We start from the raw sequence: 20065 nt of genomic DNA, 5'->3' as shown, positions 1-20065 counted from the left end.
CAAAGCCCATGCTGCTCTGCCTTCATCAGCCAATTGGACAGGAGTCTTGTCACAGGCTGATCTTTTGTCATGATGAACAGATCCGCTGTGACAACTGTACCCTGCAGCATCTGGGGCTCTGGCAGCAGCTCGCCCCAGGTGCTGGTAGCCCTGCCCTACAGTCACCACTGGAGGAAGCACTAAGTTGTCATCCAAGAGGAATGACAGCAAAGCTGCAGTTCCTCATCCTGATGAGTGGGAGCCCTATCCCCCCCAGGCCAGGCCGCGCTGCAGCCCCTCCACTGCAGGACTCTGTGAGGCTGCTTGCAGGCTTCCCTTTTTTCTTTTGGGGGTGCAGCCCTGCCCTGCCATTCGCTGTGGCTACAGGTCTCAGGCTGCTGTGGATGCCCACCCTGTGCCCCAAGCATGACTGTCGAGCTTCTGAGACAGAGCAGGGGAGCCCCCAGGTCAGCAAAATGAACGGAGCTGTGTGCGCCAAGGGCCACATGTAATGGGAGCTGCTGCTTGGTCTCCTAGGGCCTGGTGCTGCCAGAAACCAGGCGTCACCCTGGTGTGATGGGGAGGGTCCTTGGCTGCTTCTGAGCAAGGCGGAACCTCATCACCTGTCTGGCTTGTGCCGGCTGCTGTCCCAGCCTGAGGACCCTGGGCTAGAAGGTGCACTATAAAGTGCTACGTAAACGTGCAAGTTCCCCACCACACCAGGAACTTCTTGGTCAAAGGCACTCCCAGACCTTGTCCTGCTGCATCGTCCCAGGACATGTTCCAGCACCCCTCACTCACTTCCTACTGTCTCAGGCCACTAGATAGGACAGAGCTTGAAAAACCAAAGTCCCTTTTCCCCCAAAATATTCTTTATTCTTGCATTACGTCTGTGTTTCCAGTTGTGAATAAAAAATGCTTAGAAAGTGGTTACAAAACAGCGTGAACTGGACACGAGGCGTGGACTCGCCTTCTCCACGTGTGACGACACGGGGCCTGGCGTCGGGGTCGGGCTGGCCTGCCTGGGCTCAGTCGGGCTTCTCACTCTCAGAATCTAGAAAACAAAACCGCCACAGCTCATTACAGGCCCAACTCGTCACACAAGGCCCTGGAAGGTGGAACAGCGTGGCCAGACGGTCATCTTCCCATAGGGGAACCGGTGGCCTGTGACCCCCACACTGTGCAGGCAGACCCCAAGCAGCTTCTGCCATCGGGCCAGCTTCTGCATGGAGCCACTGCCCAGGACCAGACAGGGCCTACCGGCACCTGCATGTTTGCAGTGCCGAGCTCCTTGGGTGCAGTGAGAGAAGCCGCAGCCCTGAGATGCCCCAGCTCTGCCCAGGCCAGTGTTAGATGAGGCACCAGATGGGGCTGTGGGGTCTGCACTGGTTCTGAAAAGGGGGTCCCCTCCCTCCGACAGCATGCGCATAGGGCCTGACTACCTCTTAGCTGGCTGGGCCAGGAGGCACTGTAAACCTCAGCTGAGTGTGTACAGGGCGCGGGCAGGAGCGCAGACCACCGAGTGTGATGCCACCAAGGGTGGGTCGGCTGCAGAACGGCACCAAGGGCCATGAGGGCCCTCCCCAAACTTGCACGTGCTCCAACCTTCATGTCCTCTCCGAGCCTGCATTCCCAGTGCAGATCCAGGAGAAGGTACAAAGGAGCTCACCTCGCCCCAGCTCTCCAGCCTGCTTTGTGCAAGTCAGTCCGTGTGGACAGGGGTCAGAGGCACCAGTTAGTTGCCCATGAGTCACACTCTCCATGGGCTAGAGCCCACTGTATGTCCAGAGTGGCAGAAAGCCGAGCAGATAGGCCTGGAGGCAGCAGACCTGGGTCCTCAGGTCCCAGGCCACACCTGGCAAGCACCATGTGCCGAAAATGGCAGGGCGGGGGTGGTGAGTCCCACCTAACAACCCACTGGATCCCAAGCCAGCTGAGCACACACCAGATGTGGCTCCTGCTGGGGACCCGGACCCCACCATTCAGTCCAACGTCTCCTCACAGCCACCCTGGCCTCTGGGAGCGGAGTGTAAGGCTGCGCCCAGGACAGCCTAGGAGCCTGGATGCTTTGACATGGGCAGAGGGAAAGGAAAAGATGTTGTTCCACACTGTTTTCAAGCAAAAATGTTTATTTTTCTCCTTTATATGTACAATCTCTTGGGGATTCCGTGCCACTGACCATACATGTACGAGGCCAGAGCCCAGATCTCCCCTCTGGTGCAGCAGGGAGTTAGGGAGAACAGGCGAAGGCAGCTTCCACCCCCTCAGGAACCAGGTACGTGAAATTCTACACCAAGGGACCCAGGGCACGGTACAGAGAACAGAAATCTCTTATTACATCATCGTGCCCTGGCAGAAGACTGCGTAATCACCTAGAAAACTCAATTCTAACTGAATTGATGGAATGATCCACGTAAAATCACTCAGCCCATTCTCGTGAGGTCCCACAGTACGGCGGAACGATACAGTTCACAGAAGGCCCAAGCTGCCGTCTGAGGGGAATTGAAAATGTCCCGGCCATGAGGAGCAGGGACTTCAGCTCCCTCCTGGGGCTGCGTGGTGCCCATCTGGGAGGGGTCCCACTAAAACCTTCAGGGGAGGGGTTCTCCTGGTCCTGGCAAGGCCACCTGCACGCACACAGCAGAGTGAGACCCAGGCCTCCGTGCAAGTGATGCAAGAGGAAGCACAGCTAGCAGGAGGGTCGGCAGAACCCCAGAGCTCAGGGGCCTGTGCGGTCTCTGCAGGGTAGGGGGCCTGCCTGCCCCCCACTGGCTTTGGGTCGAGAGGTTGTGCCTGCTCATCTAGCATTTTCCAGCAGGCTCTGCACAGCCAAACACAGCTGCTTCTATTCCTTCCTGAGAGACTGGCTGCCGCCAGCAGCACGCTCCCCCAGGAAGCGCACAGCCCCGGGTAGCCTGCTGGCAGCACCCAGAGCACTACTGCTGCTGGAGGCCGGGGGCAAGGGGTGTCCGTCCGTCTGCTCTCAGGGACCAGAGGAGCCCAAAGAGACCTAAGAGAGATCTAAAGTCAGGCTTTAACTTCAGATTTATAAACTGTTTGTATCTCTGCAACTGAAAATGGGCGAGATATCAAAGCACAAGCCAATTACCAAAATGAAATACAATTTTTTCAACATATGATTTTCTTTTTTTTTTAAACATCTCTTTTCATTAGGGAACAGAAAAGCTGGAATTCAAGGCACTGGACTTCTGCAGGGCGATTACAACGTTCTAGCCATGGATTCAAGTACAGGAAGTGGGTGCAGAGGCTGTAGGTGTAGAGCACGGAAACCTAAGAGGGAGCAGGCTGTGCAGCAGTCAAGGAAGCAAGCATCGCCCGCGCGCCGGCCCCTCGCCAGGCACCCACGGGCAGGCGGGGCAGGACTCGGAGGCTAAGCCGCAACCTGGCTCCTCCAGACTGTTCAGTTCCACGCATGCCAGCTGACAAGTGGTAAGAGAGCGCTATGTGATTCGCAGTCTAGGGCCCGGTGCGCTGACCACAGGCGGCCGCAAGAACGCAGGCAGTGCAGGCACGCCTGCTGCCCCCAAGCCCAGCCTGGGGGTGGGGGTTGGGCTGCCCACCTGGGCTGCCCAGGGCCCCCAGGACACTGGAGGTGGGAATAGGATTCCGTACTGGCCCAGAGGCTGGGCACAGGGTGGGGCTGGTAGGCCGGAAAGGGCAGTACCTGGCATGGGCAGGGCTGGGGCGGTTCCAGGAATGGCCGCGGTGGCTAGAGGGCTGGGCGCTGGGGCCAGACATGGTGTCCCCACTGCTGCTCGAGGGGCGTTCATCTACGAGACAAGAAGAGGAAGGCACATGTGGCTGCCAAAAGCTGGCCTCCCCAGGGATCCCCACAGATGCTCTCTCCTCAGCAGAGAGTAGTCTCAGGACCTGCTACGGGGTGTCTTCTAATGGCTGATACCAAAGCGACAGCATGGGCCAAGAAGCAGTCCCCAAAGCCGCAGCCTGGCCACCTCCTGGCCCGGCTGTCCGTGGGCCAAAGTGGACCCTGTGGGCACAATGAGGAACTGCACACCCCACCCCAGGGCTTTTTATTTGACTGGTCAGGGTCTTTATGGAAGGACCTGAGCACAGGATCTCATGGCAGGGCAGGCCCCCCTCTCTCCACACCCCAAGGGAGGAGCAGCACAAGGATGGGAGAGTGAGTAAGGATGGGTGGTGAGACCAACAAAACCATGATACCGAAAACTGAGGCCACGGAGATTACAGACCAGGAGCCTTCAGTGCCCGAAGTCCAGGCAGATCGAAGAAAGCAGCTGTGAAAAGAGCACAGCCAAGTGGAGTCGGCCCCAGAAATGCAAGGGTGCTCTTCCCGGGGAATATCGCTGCCTCTTGCCCCAGTTACACCGTAAGGAAGAACCCCGTGTGATGCTCTCTGCAGATGCAGGGAGGGCAGCTGAGAAGTTCCACGCTCCTTCACAGAAGGCACAGCAGCCAAGGCCAGAGGATACTTCCTCCATCTGTGAGGGCCTCTCTGGAACCTGCAGCCAAACCTACGCTGCAGTGAAATGCCAAATGCGCTTCCCCTATAGCTCGCCCTGCTCCTAGTCCACGCTGTGTGGGAAGTCCCAGCCAAGGCAAGAAAAAGAGCAGAGCCAGAGATTAGAAAAGAAAAAGGAAAACCATCCTCACTTGCAGAGGACAAGTTTGTGCTTGGAGAAAACTCAAAAGACTATACAAACAGATTTCTAGAACAAGCAAATGTAGCAAGATGGCAGGATACAAGATACAAAGTTCTATATACTAGCAATATACAACTGGAAAATGAAATTTAAGAACAATACAATCTACTTACTTATTTTTAAAGATTTTATTTGAGAGAGAGAGTGTGAGAGAGGGAACAAAAGGAGTGGGAGAGGGAGAAGCAAGCTTCCAGCTGAGCAGAGAGCCCAATGCGGGGCTCAATGCCAGGACCCTGGGATCATGACCTGAGCTGAAGGCAGATGCTGAACGACTGAGCCACCCTGGTGCCCTGAAAAATCAAATTCTTGAAGAAGATGGGCATTGGAGTTTGTACCCTCCTCGCTACTAAATATACTACAAAGCTGCCGTGCATCGGGGGTGTGGTACTGTCATAATAGTACCGTCATAATAGTGAAAGAACAGATCGATGTGACAGTTCAGAAGTCGACCTACACATATAAGGACCATGTGACCCATGTCTGTGCGATGCAGTGTGGGAAAGAAGGCGCTGTAAGAGCCAGATGTGCATATCGGATGGGGGGATCCTGGCACCTCCATCAGACCACAGGCTTTCAGGCCTCAGTGCAGCAGCCAAAACAGTGACGCTTCTAGGGAAAAACGCAGAAACATAGAGAATATCCAGATTTGAGAGATGCAAAAATCCCTAATATAGGACAGAAAAATTAAATCATGGGATGAACTGGACCCCAGCAATACTAAAATGTCTGCCATGTCACTTTCAGCATTGAAGAAATGAAAGACAAGCCACAGACCGATAGAATGTATCCATGATGTGTACATATGTGAAAGAACATACAATGAACCCCACAAATCAATAATCAAGAGATAATTCAACTTTTAAAAGGTAAAGATCCCTGACTAGGCTTTTTACAAAAGCCAGCCAGAATGTGAAACGGCACTCAAAGACCAATGGAAACGTTATAAGAGCAATTTCTAGGCCTCCATTTTGTTTTACAGGTAAATTTTCATATAAAATATCTCATATAACTTAAAATTTTAAAAGATAAGGCAATATAAAGGAAAACAAGGTGAAATAGAAAACAGAAACTAAAATACTATGTGAAAGAAAGACAAGCCTGAGAATTTTTGCAGAGAGCGAGGAACTTATAAAAAAGGACATAACAGACTTGCAGGGAAGATGGTGGGCCAGGAGGATTCTGAGCTCACCTCATCCCAGGGTACACCTGGATAACACCCACATCAGTGTAAATAGCCCAGAAAGTGACCTGAAGACTGGCGGAACAGACTCCACAGCAAAATGCAGAGAAGAGGCCTCATCAAAGCAGGTCAGAAGGATAGAGACGCTGTCTGGCTCCAAACAGACTGAGGACTGTCTGCAGGAGGGAGGGACGCCTCAGGGACAGAGAAAGGAGGGAAACAGACCCAGGCACAAAGAACCCGCACGAAAATCGGGGGGTGGGGATGGGGTGGGGGTAGAATTATGCCAGGTCTTAGAATCAGCAGGGCATAACACGGGAACTTCAAAAATCAGCCAGCCCAGCTTTGGAGAGCCTGGAGGGAGAGGAAACGGATTCCTGGCCTTGAAGAGGCAGCACAACAAATGGCCCTGCTACGACAGCCTTGGAGCAATGGTCTGAAGAACATTCGCTTCTACGAGAACACTCACTAATTTCACAGTGAGTGCCACAGGGGCAGGGACATTTGGAAGACTTTCCAAGAACAAAAAAGATCGTAGGTGCTATTCCCCTCCCCAGATACATGGACACCTCTGGGAACCAGGGCAGCAGGGACACTTTACCTTCTTCCTGTAATAGCGGCACCAGCCTGCACCCAGCTGCAGGTGCCCCCCCTCCAACCTGGCCAACTTCTGCACGGTTTTGAGCTCCTCTGATCCCCTCTACAGCTGACCTGCACAAAACTTGCTAACACTGCACAGCCTGCCCCTCCCCTACATTCTCCTGCAGACCTGCCCCTCTGGGACACACCTGGCCGGAACCATCCAAAGCAGCACCATAACCCTGAGAGAATGCAAGCAGCGCCAACAGAGGCCAGCATCAGCCCAGGGAGAGGGGACGAGAACCACACACAACAGTCCAGCTACGGCCCCAGCCCTGGACTAGGAGCAGACATCTGGTCTGGTTGGACTCGAGCACCCTCCTGACATCAGTGGAGAGATCAGCCACACAGAAGATCAACAAGGCATCAGTGGCTTTGAATGACACACTGGACCAGATGGATCTAACAGATATATTCAGAACGCTCCATCCCCAGACGGCAGCATGCGCGTTCTTTCCTAGTGCACACAGAGCCTTCTCCAGAACAGACCACATAGTAGGCCACAAAACAAGTCTCCAACAAGTTAAGGAAGGCTGAAGTCATGCCATGAATCTTTTTTGACTAAAGCAGTATGAAAGTAGACATCAACCAGAAGTAAAAAAGTCTGGAAAGAACACAAATATGTAGAAACTAAAAATAACATGCTACTCAACAATGAATGAGTGGGTCAACCAAGAAATCAGAGGAAATCAAGAAGTGCATGGCCACAAATGAGTGAAAACAAAAACACAACGGTCCAAAATCACCGGGATGCAGCAAAAGCTGTTGGAAGAGGGAAGTGTAGAGCACTACAGGCCGACCACAAGGAGCAAGAAAATCTCAAACAACCTAGCCTTACACTGGAGGGAGCTAGAAAAGAAGAACAAAACCCCAAACCACTAAAAGGAAGTAATAAGAAAGATTAGAGTAGAAATAAGTGAGAACTAAGAAAAACCCAACAGAACAGATCAATAAAACCAAAAGCTTGTTCCTTGAAGAGATCAACAAATCGATAAACCCTTAGCCGGCCTCATCGAGAGGCAGACAGACGAGAGAGAGGGCTCAGAGTCAGACCTGAGAGAGGCGCAGTAACAGCCAATAGCACGGAAATGCAAAGGACCACGTAAGAGAGGAGTATGGGAGATGACATGCCAACAGTTTGGACAAACTAGAAGAAGTCGATAAATTCCTAGAAAAAGAAGCCACCTCCCAAAACCAAATCGGGGAAAAAACAGAAAATCTGAACAGACTGATCCCCAACAATGAAAACGCCATTGATAGAATACGCCCAACAAAATGTAAGTTCAGGACCAGATGGCTTCACAGGTGAATTTTACCAAACTTTTATAGAAGTGTTAATACTTATTCTTCTCCGGCTATTAATAAATAAATAAATAAATAAGTAAATAAAGGAGGAAGGGAAACTTGCAACCTCTTTCTGTCAGGATACCGTTACCCTGATCCAAAACCAGGACCAGGTTAACGATGCCCCACACACAGAGAACTACAGGACAGTACCTCTTATTAGCATAGATGCAAAGATCCTCAACAAATACTAGCACACCGAATCCAAGAATACATTCAAAGACATGATTCACCACAATCAAGTGGGGTTTATTCCTGGGGCTGCAATGGTGATTCAGTATTTGGAAATCACGTGACATGTCACATCAACAAGAGAATGTATGAACCAGAGAACAAGAGAACAAGAACCATATGATCATTTCAACAGATGCAGAAAAAGCATTTGACAAAATTCAACACCCAAGCACGAAAAAACCCTCAACAAAGTGGGTTTACAGCTAACATACCTGGAGATGATAAAGGCCACAGATGAAAAACCCACAGCAAACATCATGCTCAATGGGGAAGAACTGACAGCTCTTCCCTGAGATCAGGAGCAAGACAAGGATGTTCACTCTCACCACTTTAATTCAAATGGGACTAGCCAGAGCAGACAGAGAAGAAAAAGAAAAGAAATACTTGAAATACAGAAAGCAGATGTAGATGGGGTGTAGAAAACAAATACAGTAAAAACACAGTAACTGGGGGTGCCTGGGTGTCTATGTAGGTTAAGCAGGAGGCTTGATTTAAGCTGGGGTTTGATCTCACAACCCGATGTTGGGCTCCATGCTTAACAGGGAGTTGCTCAATATTTCTTCTCTCCCTCTCCTTCTATCCCCTTCCCCACCTCTATCTCTTTAAAAGAAATCTAAAAAAAATACAGTAACTGAAATTTAAATCTCAGTTTACAGGGTTAATAGCAGTATAGACACAGAGAATAATTTAGTGAACTAAAAGACCTGAAGGAAATAATCCAGAATAAACTGTCAAGAGAGAAAAAAATGAGAAAACATGTAAGAGACCAAGGATAGACTAAAAGACCTTATATATGGACTGGAGTCTCAGGAGTAAAATAGGGGCAGGAGAGTAGGCCAGCAGTATGGGAAGAAATGAGGAAATGGCAGAAAAACACTCAAATTTGACCAAGAAATGAAACTGTAGAGTCCAGGAGCCCTATGAAGTCTACGTAGAATAACAATGTGTATTTTTAGGCATCTCGATAAATCTTCTGAAAATGAAACTAGCAGAAGTCGGAAGAAAAAGAATTCTCTTCAAAGCAACACACTGGAAGTTCACTTAAAAGAAAAATAAGGGAGGACAAATAACAAGAGAATGATAGTGTCATAAAGCTGAACGTCATTGCTAACCTAGAATTCTATACCCACTAGAAATGTCCTTCAAGACTGACAATGAGGGGCGCCTGGGTGGCTCAGTGGGTTAAGCCACTGCCTTCGGCTCAGGTCATGATCTCAGGGTCCTGGGATCGAGTCCCACATCGGGCTCTCTGCTCAGCGGGGAGCCTGCTTCCTCCTCTCTCTCCGCCTGCCTCTCTGCCTACTTGTGATCTCTCTCTGTAAAATAAATAAATAAAATCTTAAAAAAAAAAAAAAAAGACACAATGAAATAAAGAGCTTTTCATGGGGTGCCTTGGTGGATCCCACTGGTTGAGCGTCCAACTCTTGGTTTCGGCTCCGATAATGATTTCAGGGTTGTGAGATGGAGCCTCATGTCAGGGTCTGCTCAGCGGGGAGTCTGCGTAAGAGTTTATCCCCCTCCCTCTGCCCCTTCCCCCACTTGTGTATGGGTGCTTGCTCTCTCAAATGAATCTTTTTTTTTTTTTAATGATCTTTTTTTAAAGTAATTTTTAGACAAAAACTGAGGTATAAGTCACTGGTATACATATGTTAGTAGAAATTCTGAAGGAAAAAGCTCCTAGAAGGAAGGTTAGAGGCAGGAAGAAATAAAAAACAAAAGACAAAAAACAATAAATATGCAGATATAGATGAATATTGACTGTATAAAAGAGGTATTCGGAGACTGAAAGTTGACATAGAATTGAAAAAAATCAATGTTAGGAGGGGGAGTAAAAGCAATGAGAAGTGTTCTACTGGGTATTTTCCCCAAAGATACAGATGTAGTGAAAAGAAGGGCCATCTGTACCCCAATGTTTATAGCAGCAATGGCCACGGTCGCCAAACTGTGGAAAGAACCAAGATGCCCTTCAACGGACGAACGGATAAGGAAGATGTGGTCCATATACGCTATGGAGTATTATGCCTCCATCAGAAAGGATGAATACCCAACTTTTGTAGCAACATGGACAGGACTGGAAGAGATTATGCTGAGTGAAATAAGTCAAGCAGAGAGAGTCAATTATCATATGGTTTCACTTATTTGTGGAGCATAACAAATAGCATGGAGGACAAGGGGAGATGGAGAGGAGAAGGGAGTTGAGGGAAATTGGAAGGGGAGGTGAACCATGAGAGACTATGGACTCTGAAAAACAATCTGAGGGGTTTGAAGTGGCGGGGGGTGGGAGGTTGGGGTACCAGGTGGTGGGTGTTAGAGAGGGCACAGATTGCATGGAGCACTGGGTGTGGTGCAAAAATAATGAATACTGTTATGCTGAAAATACATAAAAAATAAATTAAAAAAAAAGGCTATGAGAAGTGTTTAATGTTCTTTCCACTGCCTTGGGAAATGGGTTAAAGAAAATTAGACTGTGATAAAGTAAGGATGTATGCTATAGTATTTAGAATATCTAATCATTAAATGAACTGCAAGAGAAAGTAAAATTTCCAAGCTAATAGTGGGAGGGAAAAGAGTAAGAAAATAAATTTAACAAATTCTAAAGAAGACAGGAGAGAAAAAGGAACATGGAACAGATAGGACAAATGAAAATATATGATAAGATAATGGATTTAAGCTAAAATACACTTTGTCTTGAGGAAAATGGGTTTGAACTGTGCAGGTCTGCTTTTATAAGTAGATTTTTTATAGTGCACTACTGTAAATTTTTTTCTGCTATTCTTTTACGATTTCCTTTTTTCTTAGTTTACTGTAAGAGTACAGTATATAATACAACGTAGAATGTGTGTTAATCAACTGTTATTGGTAAGGCTAGCAGTAGCTAAGTTTTGGGGAATCAAAAGTAATATGCGGATTTTTGACTGAGCAGGGTGTGAGTACCCCTAAGCCTTGTATTGTTCAGTGGTCTGTATATGCAATTACATTGTGTGAATGGATAACATTTAAAAGTAGAATCAAAAAATAAAACAACCGAAGTTATGTGCTTTTTACCAAAGATACATCTAAAACAAGGATATAGAAGTACTGAAAGTAAAGGATAGGAAACCATACCACGTGAATAATAATAACCCACCAGAACTAGCGTAGCTACCGTAATTTCAGAGAAACTAGATTTAGAGGCAAAAGTCATTAAGAGATACTTAAAGTCACGAGGACGATGAATATAAATCTCAATTTGAATATAACTGATAGCATGGCCTCAAAATATATAAAGGAAAAATCAGAAATACGGTAGGAAATACCCAAGTCCACAGCCAGTGTGGGAAACTATAAAAATTCCTCTTTCAGTGACTGATACAATATTCACGAATATAATATCTCAGTACAAATGACATAAGCAGAACGGAGCAGGCGCCTTTAAACTTCCTTCCTTCCACAGAAGCGTTGAAAAGAACCAGGAAGTATCAAAACCAACTTTTTCAGAATTCCAGAAAGCAGTTAAAGGTTTATAGCAACCAAACAGAAGTAAAGGACAAATCAAGAAAAAGGCAAATTTTTTGTTAAAGATTTTTTTGAGAGTGAGAGCACGAGCAGGAGAGAGGCAGAGGGAGAGGCAGACTCCCCTCTGAGCAGGGAGCCTGATGCAGGGCTCGATCCCAGGACCCTGGGATCATGACCTGAGTTGAAGGCAGAGGCTTAACCAGCTGAGCCACCCAGGCACCCTTAGGCAAACTTTATAAAAAGAAGAAAAGCACTTTGATGTTTTTACTGGCCCCAGGCCCTGCCCATCCCTAGCTTTATAGGCATCTTAAGGAGGGAAGCCTATGTTCCCAGTGTGGGAACCTGGTCCTTGGTTCTAGAGGGAGCAGAGCTGTTACTGCAGGTTATTACTGTTTTTTTTTTAAAGAAGCCAAGTACTTTTAAAAGATTTCTTTTTTTTCTTTCCTTTTTTTTTTTTTTTTGAGAGAGAGAGAGAGAGAGAGAGAGAACATGATGGGGAGGGCAGAGGGAGAGGGAGAGAGAATTCCAAGGAGACTCTGTGCTGAGTCTGGAACCTGAGGCAGGGCTCAGTCCCACAACCCTCAGATCCTGACCCAAGCAGAAACCAAGAGTCAGGCACCCAACCAACTACACCACCCAGGCACCCCTTAAAAATTATTGCGTAGGTCTGTTCTAACCTGTGTATGGGCCACCTGAAGGACTGACACAAGGTACACACATCTGTCTGTACATATTTAGAACTCTCTAAGGGCAGAAGAGTGGCAGGCATTACTCATAATTGTAAGGCAATTAAAAAATCCACAGTTGCTTGGGGCCAAAGATTAAAATCATGATATAGGTAGATTGCCTAAAAGCCATAGTAGAAAACATGGTAGAGAGTTTCTATGGGAAATGAGGGAATTAAAAAGTATGTGTGTGCTGGGAGTTTAGAAAGTCATGCACATGCTCTATTCAGAGTACACTGCCAGGGAAGAAAAAACTGAGAAAAACCCAAGCTTTCACCACTCATCACACTGCAAGCATAGGCAAATTGTAAATGGCCTGGCTAAGTATTGAAGGAGTTCTCTAGCCTTGAGCCAATCAATCTGTAAAGACTGGAAGAGGTGTTTTTAAAGCTCCTGATATTCAAGGAAATCTCAAGCTAATGTAAGTTAAGCATTCATCGAAACCAGCAAATACTGGGAAAGAGGGGAATCTGATTTCTAATCAGATTCAGTTACTAATTATAATATGTAAGTGCCTGGTTTTCAACAAGAAACAGAAACTGTTGTTGAGGAAAGCTAGACATTGAACTGAAGACTTTAAGATTTATTTATTTTTAGAGCAAGAGTGAGAGCACATGTGTTGGGGTAGGAGAAGGAAAGAGAATCCTTAAGCAGACTCCTTGCTGAATGTGGAGTCCGACTCATGGCTCAATCCCAGGACCCCAGGATCATGACAGGAGCCGAAACCAAGACTCGGCCACCTAACTGAGCCATCCAGGCACCCCTGGATTAAAGACTTTAAATCAGCTCTTTTTAATATCCTCAAAGGGCTAGAGGAAACCATGTACAGACTGAAACCAGGACAACTGTGCAGGACACCATGAGAATATCAATAAAAAGACAAATTATAAAAGGAACCAAATAGAAATATCAGAACTGAAAAATTGAACTGAAATTTGAAAATCTGCTAGAGGGACTCAACAGCAGATTTGAACAGCAAATAAATAATCAGCAAACTTGAGACCATACAATTGATATTATCCAGTCTGAGGAGCAGAAAGAAAAAAATGAAGAAACCTGTATGGAGCCTGAAGGGTCTGTGGGATACCGCTAAGCAGGCCAGTATATACATTATGGGAGTCTCAGGAGAGAGTGTGCAGGAAAAAATACCTGAAGTAGAGAAGAGACTGTCAAGTAGGAATTCTGTATTCGACAGAATGATTCTTCAAGAATGAAGGAAAAAACTTAAGACTCCCAGATAAACCAAATCTAAGACCAGGTGTTACTAAAAGGTGTGCCTTACCAGAAAAGGTAGAGAGAGCCTTACAGACTGAATGGAAGGATAAAAACCACCTGAAGAAATAAAGAAGGTAACTATGTAGATAAATGTACTGAGCTTTGGCTTTAATTCCTTCTTTCCCTATATGATTTAAAGGGCAAATCAGGGGCGCCTGGGTGGCTCAGTGGGTTAAAGCCTCTGCCTTCGGCTCAGGTCATGATCCTGGATCCTGGGATCGAGCCCCGCATCGGGCTCTCTGCTCAGCAGGGAGCCTGCTTCCTCCTCTCTCTGCCTGCCTCTCTGCCTACTTGTGATCTCTGTCTGTCAAATAAATACATAAAATCTTAAAAAAAATAATAATAAATTGCAAATCCATTATGCCATAATAATAAATGTTAACGGGCGCACAGTATATGAACAGTCGGGAAAAATACAAAGGAAGAGAGATGTAGATGTATAGGAGCAGTGTTTATATGCTACTGAAACAAAGTTGGTATTATTCAAACTAGGTCATTTTCATATGTTAATTGTAATCAGTAAGGGGACCAGTTAGAAAATAACTAAAATCTATAACAAAGTAAAGAAGGGAATACAAAGTATACAATATAAAAGAACAACTAAATTTTAGACTAATTTTAGACTAAATTTAACTAGAGTTGAGAAATAAAAACTAGTAAGAAAACCAATAGTTAAAAGTCAGAATTCCCTCCTTATCCCTAATTACTTTAAATATAATATATTAAACTTTCTAATAAGCAGAGGTTAGCAGAGTGGTTAAAGAAGCATGGTCAGTCTCTATGCCGCTACCAGAGACTTACTTGAGATACAAAGACCCAAAGAAGTTGCAAGTAAAAAGATAGAAAAAGAGAGCTGGGGTGGCTGTTTTATTATCAGACAAAACTGATTTTAAGTCAGAAAAGGTTATAAGAGACAAAGAAGAATACCATATATATATATATATTTTTTTTTTTTTTTAAAGATTTTATTTTTATTTATTTATTTGACAGACGGAGATCACAAGCAGGCAGAGAAGCAGGCCCAGAGAGAGGAGGAAGCAGGCTCCCCGCCGAGCAGAAAGCCCGATGCGGATCCCAGGACCCTGGGGATCATGACCTGAGTCGAAGACAGAGGCTTTAACCCACTGAGCCACCCAGGTGCCCCAGAATACCATATATTGATAAAACTTGATACATCAAAGTTTGCCAATTATATATGCACCTAAAAACAAAGTCCCAAATTATATGATGCACACATATAATTTGAGAAGCAAATTATATGAAACAGTTCCACACTATTGTAGACTCTAATACTTTAATTTCAATAAAGGTTAGAATAATGAGACCAATGAATAAGGAAAGAGAGGATCTGAAAAGTACAATAAGCCAATTATCCCTAACAAAACTCTACCCAACAAGAGCAGACTGTACCTTCTTTTCAAGTGCATATGGAACCTCTAAAGAATAGGCCATATTAGGCCATAAAACAAGTCTCAATAAATAAAGAATATAAATATAATACAAATCTAAAAAGATTGAAATACTATAAAGTATCTTTTCTAACATAATGAACGAAATTAGAAATCAATAACAAAAGTACTAGAAAACTGTCTTATATAAAAAACTAAATACTCAAACAACCAGAGTCAAAGAAATAATCACAAGGAAATTAGAAAGTAACTTGAGACAAATGAAAAGGACAATACAATACATAGACATTTATGGGACAAAGCAAAAGTTCTCAGAAGGAAATTTAGAGCTGTAAATGCCTACATTGAACAATATCTTAAATCAATAATCTAACTGTATACCATAATAAAGTAGAAAATAGGAAGTCATAAAGAAAAAGTAAAGCAAATGAATTACAAATGAAACCAGAAGTCAGTTCTTTGAAGAGATCAACAAATGGACAAGGTTTTAGCTACCAAACTGTATAATTTAAATGAAATAGAACAATCTCTAGAAACACTCAAACTACCAGAGCGGACTCCAGAAGAAACAGAAAATCAGACCTATAACAAGTAGTGAGATTAAATTAGTAATCAAAAATGTCTCAACAGGGACGCTTGGGTGGCTCAGTGGGTTAAGCAGCTGCCTTCGGCTCGGGTCATGATCCCAGCGTCCTGGGATTGAGTCCCGCATCGGGCTCCTTGCTCCTCGGGGAGCCTGCTTCTCCCTCTGACTCTGCCTTCCACTCTGTCTGCCTGTGCTCGCTCTTGCTCGCTCTCTCTCTGACAAATAAATAAATAAAATCTTAAAAAAAAAAAAAATGTCTCAACAGAGAAGCCAGATTTTTAAGAAGAATTAATACCATTCTTTCTCAAAGTCTTCCAAGAGTTGGAAGACATGGGAATAATTCCTAACTCGTTCTATGAGGCCAGCATTAAGTGCTACCAAAACCAGATAAATACATCACAAGAAAATTCAACTAATACCCAATGAATATTTATGCAGAAGTCTTCAATAAAATATCAGCAAGCTGAATTCAGTAGCATAACTGGAGTATGTATATATACCATGACCCGGTGGGATTTATCCCAGGAATTAAAGCAGAGTTTTAACATGAAAATCAATTAATGTAATATACCACTAACAAGATTGAAGGGATAAAGAAACCTATAGTCCTCTCATTTAATGCAGAATAAGTATATGACAATATCCGACTGTCTTTCATAATAAATGCATTCAACAAAATACAAACAGAACAGAATGTCCTCAATATTATAAAGAACATATATGAAAACCCATAGCTAACATTATATACTCAGTGGTGAAAGTCTGTAAATCATACCTGTTTTTGCCACTTTTATTCAATATAATATTAGAGGTTCTAGCCAAAGAAATTAGGGAGGAAGAAAAAAGGCAGCCAAATTGGAAAGGAAGAAGTAAAATGATCCCTGATCAGAGATGACAAAACCTTACATGCGGATAACCATAAAGAATGCTTGTGCGGATTCACACAGCTAATCCATGAAGTCGGCAAAGTTGCGGGTTACAAAATCCGTTTCATTTCTGTACACTAACAATGAACAATCTGAATGGAAATTAAAGAAGTTACATTTACAATAATGGAAAAGCCATCAAATATTTAGGAATAACTTCAGGGGGTTTAAAGATTTATACACTGAAAGCCACACAACTGCCAAAGGAAATTAAGACATAAATAAATGGAAAGACACCCTGTGGTCATGGATTGGAAGACTTGTATGGTTACAGTCAGTACTACCCAAAATGATCTACAGATTCATTGCCATCACTGTTAAATTCCCAAAGGCATTTTTTCAAGAAATAGAAAAAACCCATCCTAAAATTCATATGGATCTGAAGGGACCCCGGAATAACCAAAACAATTCAAAACAAGTTGGAAGACTCACACTTCCTATTTTCAAAACTTACTGCAAAGCTAAAGAAATCAAAACAATGTGATACTGGAAAAAGGACAGACATATACACCAATGAAAAAACAAAGAATCAAGAAATAAACCTTTGCAAATATGGTCAGTTCATATTCAACAAGAGTACCAAGTCCATTCAGTGGGGGAAAGGAGAGCCTTTTCAATGAATGATGCAGGAGAACTGGTTATCCACATGCAAAAGCATGAAATGTGCACCCTTACCTCATACCATATACAGAAATTAATCAAACTGGATAAAAGGCCTACACATAAGAGCTAAAATTACTAAACTCTTAGCAAGAAACAGGGGGAAGTTTCACAACATTGGATTTGGCATAATTTCTTGGCTATGACACCAAAGAGATGGGCAACAAAAGAAAAAACAGGTAAATTGGTCTTCATGAAAATTAAAAACTTTTGTGCATCAGAAGACACTGTCCAGGGGCACCTAGGTGGCTCCAGTCAGTTAAGCATCTGCCTTCAGCTCAGGTCATGATCCTAGAGTCCCAGGATCAAGCCCTGTGTCAGGTGCCCTACTCATCGGGGAGTTTGCTTCACCCTCTCCCTCTGCTTGTGCTCGCTTTCTCTCAAGTGAATAAATAAATCTTAAAAAAAAAAAAAAAAAGACACTGTCCACAGAGTAAAAAGGCACTCAATAGAATGGGAAAAAGTATTAGCAGATCACATATCTGATAAGAGATTAAAATCCAGAAAATACAGAGAACTCCTAAAACTCAGTAATAAAAACAAAACAACTGATGAAAAATGGGCAAAGAGGGGCACCTGGGTGGCTCAGTGGGTTAAAGCCTCTGCCTTCAGCTCAGGTCATGATCTCAGGGTCCTGGGATCGAGCCCCGCATCAGGCTCTCTGCTCAGCAGGGAGCCTGCTTCCCTTCCTCTCTCTCTGCCTGCCTCTGCCTACTTGTGATCTCTGTCTGTCAAATAAATAAATAAAATCTTAAAAAGAAAATTAAAATTAAAAAAAAAAAAACAACCAAAATAAAAATAGGCAAAGGACTTGAACTGCTGTTTCTCTAAAGATCTACAAAATGGCCAGTAATCACACGAAAAGAGGCTCAACATCCCTGAGCATTAGTAGAGTACTAATCAAAACCACACTGAGATAACCACAGTAGTATCAGGATGGCTACTATTTAAAAAAATCAGAAAATAAAAAGAGTTGGCAAGAATGAAGAGAAACGAACCCTGTTCACTGCTGGCAGGAATGTAAAATGGCGCAGCCACTGTGGAAAACGGTTTGCAATTCCTCAGACAGTTAAAAACAGAATTACTGTATGATGCAGTGGTTCTGCTTCTGGTACTCTCTCAAAAGAATGGACAGCAGGGACTCCGAGAGATGCCTGCACACCCTGTTCGTGGCGGCGTCGCTCACAACGGCTCATAGGTAGAAGCGACCCGAGCGTCCCTCAGTCGATAAATGGATAAAATGCGGTGTGTACCTACACTAGAATAGCATTTAGCCTTAAAAAGGAGGACATCTGGACACAGGCTGTAACGTAGGTGAACCTTGAGGACATTACAGTGAGTGAAGTAAGCCCCAGAACGACAAATACTGGAGGGTTCTACTGACACAGCGCCTCCGGGAGTCCGAGCCATGCGGCTGGAAGGTAGAATCACGGTTGCCAGGGACTGAGTGGGGGATGGGAAGGTCGTTTTCAACGAGGACGGAATTTCCGTTTTGCAAGATGAAAAAATTCTGGGGACGCACGGTAGTGATGCTTGAACAATATTAATTAATGCTTAATGCACTTAAAACCGGCACTTAGAAATGGCTAGGATGGCAAATTTTATGTCATATATTTTGCAATTAAAAGATTGGGAAAAAGTAATTTTTAAATTTTAATTGAAGTGTGGTTGACATAAAATACTAAATTAAGACCTACAACGTCCTGATTTAAGATACATACACATGACAACATGCTCACTAGGGTAAGTGTAGGACAGGACTACTGTCTTCCCGGTTTCCTTCTCACCGCCCCGCTGCGGCCCAGCTGTAGGCTGAACACAGGACAGGGCGGACACGACACGATGCCACTTACATCCACAGAATGTAGGATGAAAGTTAATAGGGGCTGGATAAGTAGAGGCACCAGAGGTGGGGACTAGAGAATATTTTTCTTAGAAGCTTCTATCTGGGATGAAGAGGGTTTTAGAGATGGATGGTGTGACGGCTGCGCAACATTGTGAATGTGTGGAGTACTATGCTGAATTACATACTTAAAAATGACTGAAATGATGAATGTTATGTCATACAGATTTACCACAGTGAAAAAATGTTTTAAAAAAAATCTTAGTAAGGGGGCTCCTGGGTGGCTCAGTGGGTTAAAGCCTCTGCCTTTGGCTCAGGTCATGATCTCAGGGTCCTGGGATCGAGCCCCACATGGGACTCTCTACTCAGCAGGGAGCCTACTCTTCCCCCCCCCCCGCCTGCCTCTCTGCCTACTTGTGATCTCTGTCAAATAAATAAAATCTTTAAAAAAAGTAATCTTAGTAAGAATCCCTGCCATTCAAACAATGGGATTAGCGAGCTGGTAAGATGGGGTATGGCCTGCGCAGGTATGAGATCCCATGTGCTGGAGTCCGGACAGTGAAGCAGAGACTCCCCTGCCTGGGGGGGTTGCTGAAGACTCTCAACTTGGTCACAAAATACCAGAGCGGGGTTTTGAGGCATTAGGACTCCAGGGCTGCTGCTGTCGGAAGGGAGCTGCCATCACTGGTCACTTGGCGGACACAGGAAGGCTCGGGCACCGTGTGCATGGCAGGAGCGCATCGGGGCAGCAGTGCACAAGACTGATTGACAGCTGGACTGAAAAGCCAGTCCCAGCACATTTTAAAGAACTGAAAACACCCAAAGTTTGTTCTCCTACACAGTGCAGTTAAGGTCAAAAGCAGTAATAAAAAGAATGAGGCAATTAATAATTATATTGCTTCAACCACAGCGGAAATAATAAAATAATTTGAACGGAAGATTAAAGAAAATGCTATATATCAAAACCTTTAGGATCCAGATAGAACCACGGGAGGGATTTTTTTGGCTTGAATGCCTGTATTAGAAAACTGGAAAGGCTGGAGATCGATGACCTGCTCATCTCAAGA

At 44.8% G+C, this 20065-nt stretch overlaps 1 protein-coding gene across 11 annotated transcripts in view; it reads right to left on the bottom strand.

Annotated features, from left to right (window-relative positions):
* Positions 1–833: 833 nt before the first annotated feature.
* WNK2 (WNK lysine deficient protein kinase 2) overlaps positions 834–20065 on the bottom strand; it is a 118688-nt gene continuing 99456 nt past the window's right edge. For 3 of the 11 annotated variants that reach the window (XM_032306406.1, XM_032306407.1, XM_032306408.1), the window contains one exon: positions 1930–3770. In XM_032306406.1, coding sequence (XP_032162297.1) covers positions 3441–3770 — 330 coding nt within the window. In that variant the 3' untranslated portion in view covers positions 1930–3440. Of the gene's footprint in view, positions 1034–1927; positions 3771–20065 lie in introns of those variants that run through there. The other 8 variants (XM_032306410.1, XM_032306414.1, XM_032306409.1 and 5 more) reach the window with 7 other exon arrangements.

This window comes from Mustela erminea, chromosome 12 (assembly GCF_009829155.1).
Source record: "Mustela erminea isolate mMusErm1 chromosome 12, mMusErm1.Pri, whole genome shotgun sequence".
Classification (NCBI taxonomy): Eukaryota; Metazoa; Chordata; class Mammalia; order Carnivora; family Mustelidae; genus Mustela; species Mustela erminea.
The sequence above is the reverse complement of the archived record's forward strand: the minus strand, read 5'-3'. Positions and strand labels throughout refer to the sequence as shown.